Genomic DNA, 3,966 nt, shown 5'->3' with positions numbered 1-3,966 from the left:
TTATTGAAGCTGGATTAGTGCGTACAGCAACACATTCTTGAGAGCATGTTTGATCTCCTTGTTCCTCATGCTGTAGATAATAGGGTTCAGTGTTGGAGGAACCACTGAGTACAGAAGAGCCACTGTCAGATCAAGGAGTGGAAAGGAAATGGAGGGGGGCTTCAGGTGGGCAAAAAATGCAGTGCTGAGAAATAGGGAGACCACGGCCAGGTGAGGGAGGCACGTGGAGAAGGCTTTGTGCCGTCCCTTCTCTGAGGGCATCCGCAGCACGGCAAGGAAAATCTGCACATAGGACACCACTATGAAAACAAAGCACCCAAAGACTAAACTGATAGTAAAAATGAGAAACACAACTTCCCTGAGGTAGGAGCCTGAGCAGGAGAGCTTGAGGATCTGGGGGATTTCACAGAAAAACTGGTTGACAACATTGCCTTGGCAGAGAGGCAGTGAAAACGTACTGGCAGTGTGCAGCAGGGAATTGAGAAGCCCAGCGCCCCAGGCAGCTGCTGCCATGGTGGCACAAGCTCTGCTGTCCATCAAGGTCCCGTAGTGCAGGGGCTTGCAGATGGCAACGTAGCGGTCATAGGACATGATGGTGAGAACGGAAAACTCTGCTGACATGAACAAGACAAAGAAAAAGAGCTGTGCAGCACATCCTGCGTAGGAGATGGCCCTGGTGTCCCAGAGGGCGTTGGCCATGGCTTTGGGGAGAGTGGTGGAGATGTAGCCCAGGTCGAGGAGGGCCAGGTTGAGCAGGAAGAAGTACATGGGGGTGTGCAGGCGCTGGTCGCAGGCTACGGCTGTGCTGATGAGGCCGTTGCCCAGGAGGGCAGCCAGGTAGATGCCTAGCAAGAGCCAGAAGTGCAGGAGCTGCAGCTGCCGCGTGTCTGCCAACGGCAGCAGGAGGAATGCGCTGATGGAGCTGCTGTTGGGCATCTGCTGTTCCTGGGCTTGGAGTCCTGCTCAGAGCACAGAAGATAATGACAAGTCCAAATCAATCTCAGAGACAGTCCTGCTATACTATAAAAGTTCTCCTTTCCCTTTGGAAAATGTTCATTTAAGTCCAGAATTTGAATTTACTTTTCATGTGATTCACCATATAGAAGGTTAGTGTGCTCTTTCTTTCTTCTCATTTCCTAATCACATTCCAGCCTTCTGGATATTTTCCTCTTTACTCCAGCTGCTCTTCGAGGCCCCAGCTCCAGCTTCTGTGCACTTCAAATTGTCTTAGACAAATCAGACAGTTTGCAGGGCAAATCATCTATTAATGTCTGCAGAAAGCAATGATAAGTTAAAGTGACTTTATCCTTTTAGGAAGGAGAGGCTGAAAGCACATTCTGTGTGACTGCTCAAAAAACAAAACAAAACAAAAGAAAAACAACAAAAAACAAACCAAACCAAGACAAAAAACAAACAAACAAACAAACAAAAAAAGATGGATGGAAGAAATATTTGGGAGTCTCAGAGCTGTGCTCAAAACTGACAGCTTTTTAGATTTCTGCTGCCCATCCTTCCTGCCTCCCCTCAGAAAAGGAAATGCAAAATCCCTGCCTTGGCTCTCCTCTTGCAAGGTACCCTCTCAAACATCCTGCTGTGCAGTGGAGCTCTGATCCCCCTGCCCCAGGCAGCAGCTGTGGCAGCACAAGCCCCTCTACCGGGGGGCTCCTTCCCCCCACACGTCTCCCCGCAGCACCCTGGGCAGCTCCCCGGGCAGGCTGAGTGCTGAGCCTGGCAGGCGGCAGAGTCCCATAGCCGGCACACAGCCCCTGGGGCACAGCAGGGACCCTGCTCTGCACAACAGCCCTGGGCACCCGCCTGCAGCCCCACATGCACAGCCTGCAGCCGTGCAGGGACACGCAGCCCTCAAGGCTGTGCTCTGATGCTGCAGCACGGAAGCCCTCAGCTGGAGCAGAAGGCTTTTTCCACAGTAAAGAAGCACGCAGTGCCTGCAGCCAGATCTGCTACAAAATGTCCCAGTTTAGTTAATCCTCATGAAAAAGTTCTGCAGTAAGACTTACCGTGAGCAATGCTCCTGCAGTGAGGTCGCAGTCATCTCACACCATACACATCCTGGAATCTCTCTCCCCTTTCTTTCCTCTACTTCTGTCACCTGCAGGCTGTGATGTGCACAAGAGCTGCTCCTGATCACAGCTGTCTCTCTGCAGCACTGCCCACTTGTAAGAGCTCCCTGTGTCCCAGGAGCCCAGCCCCACCCAGCTCAGCTCAGCAGCAAAGGATGTCATGTTTATCCTTCCCACTCATCTCCCCAGAGATGTCCCTGGGTCCTCATGGCCATCAGCTGCTGGAAGACAACAGTATCGTAACTGTTCTTTGAAATCTGCTCTATTAACCACCAGTCAATTCCTGACATGAGGTGAGTCCTACCACAGAATGTTTGCTGAAACTCAAAGGGCACACATACCAGGACAGGATATCATAGTACCATAGAATCACCAAGGTTGGAAAAGACCTAAAAGATTATCCAGTCCAACTGTTCACCTATCACTAATAGCTCCCACTAATCCATGTCCCTCAATACAACATCCAGTCATTCCTTGAATACCTCCATGGTCAGTGACTACACCAACCCCATGGGCAGTCCGTTCCAGGTCCCAAAGTGCAGGATGTGACATTTGGTCTTGTTGAACCTCATCCCACTGGCTTCAGCCCATCTCTCCAGCCTGTCCAGATCCCACTGTAGGGCCTGGCTAACCCCAGGCAGAACCACACTCCCAGCCAATTTGGTGTCATCTGTGAACTTACTGAGGGTGCACTCAATGCCCTCATCCAAGTCATCAATAAAGATACTGAGAAGGACAGGCCCCAGCAATGAACCCTGGGGAACAACAGGTAGGTGCACAGGCAGGTGTCCAAGCAGGTCTTGACTTTCTCCAGAGAAGGAGACTCCACAACCCTCCTGGGCAGCCTGTTCCAGTGCTCCATCACCCTCACCACAAAGAAGTTCTTGCTCACATTTTTGCGGAACTTCCTATGCTGAAGTTTCAGCCCATTTCCCCTAGTCCTGTCACCACGTGTCACTGAAAAGAGACTGGCCTCGACACTGTGGCCCCCACACCTCAGATATTTATAAACCTGGATTAGATCCCCTCTCAGTCGTCTTTTCTCAAGGCTAAACTGACCCAGTTTGCTTAGCCTTTCTTCATAGGGGAGATGCTCCAGTCCCTTCACTACCTTTGTGGCCCTCTGCTGGGGTGTTTCCAAAGGGTCCCTGTCTTTTTTTGTATTAGGGAGCCCAGAACTGGACACTGTTCTCCAAATGAGGCCTTACCAGGGCAGAGTAAAGGGGGAGGATCACCTCCCTCAACCTGCTGGCCATGCACCATTGGCCTCTTTGGCCACGAGGGCACACTGCTGGCTCATGGCCAACCTGTTGTCCATCAGGATGCCCAGGTCCCTCTCAGCAGAGCTCCTCTCCAGCAGGTCTTCCCCCAACCTGTCCTGGTGCATGCAATTATTTCTTCCTAGGTGCAAGACTCTACACTTGCTTTTGTTAAACCTCATCTGGTTTCATACAGCCCAGCTCTCCAGCATGTCCAGGTCTCGCTGAATGGCAGCACAGCCTTCAGGCGTGTCAGCCAATCCTCCCAACTTCGTGTCATCAGCAAACTAGATGTTGGTGGCCACTATTCCCTCATCTAGGTCACTGATAAAGATGTTGAACAAGACTGGACCCAGCCCTGACCCCGGAGGAACACCACTACTTACAGGTCACCAACCAGACTCTGCGCCACCAACGACGATCCTCTGTGCTCTGCCAGTCAACCAGTTCTCAACCCACCTCACTGTCCACTCATCTATCCCACACTTCCTCAGCTTTGTTATAAGAATGTCATATGAGACAGTATCAAATGCCTTGCTGAAATGAAGATAGATGATGTCCACCACTCTCGCCCCGTCGATCAAGCAAGTGAAAAAGTCATAGAAGGCGACCAGGTGGTTGAGCAT

General features: G+C 51.3%; 1 protein-coding gene across 1 annotated transcript; it reads right to left on the bottom strand.

Annotated features, from left to right (window-relative positions):
* LOC140265381 (olfactory receptor 14J1-like) lies at window positions 1-3,966 on the bottom strand. Its single transcript, XM_072361297.1, has 3 exons — window positions 3,827-3,966; window positions 2,019-2,032; window positions 1-959 (listed from the first exon to the last, which is right to left on the bottom strand). Exons 1-3 carry the CDS (start codon window positions 3,964-3,966, stop codon window positions 1-3), a joined length of 1,113 nt encoding a protein of 370 aa, XP_072217398.1.

The sequence above is a fragment of the Excalfactoria chinensis genome, unplaced genomic scaffold, assembly GCF_039878825.1.
Source record: "Excalfactoria chinensis isolate bCotChi1 unplaced genomic scaffold, bCotChi1.hap2 Scaffold_85, whole genome shotgun sequence".
NCBI lineage: Eukaryota > Metazoa > Chordata > Aves > Galliformes > Phasianidae > Excalfactoria > Excalfactoria chinensis.
The sequence above is the reverse complement of the archived record's forward strand: the minus strand, read 5'-3'. Positions and strand labels throughout refer to the sequence as shown.

Bases quoted from the DNA above. Each gene is read 5' to 3' on its own strand.
- LOC140265381 (XM_072361297.1), bottom strand. From the start codon at position 3,966: ATGCTCAACCACCTGGTCGCCTTCTATGACTTTTTCACTTGCTTGATC.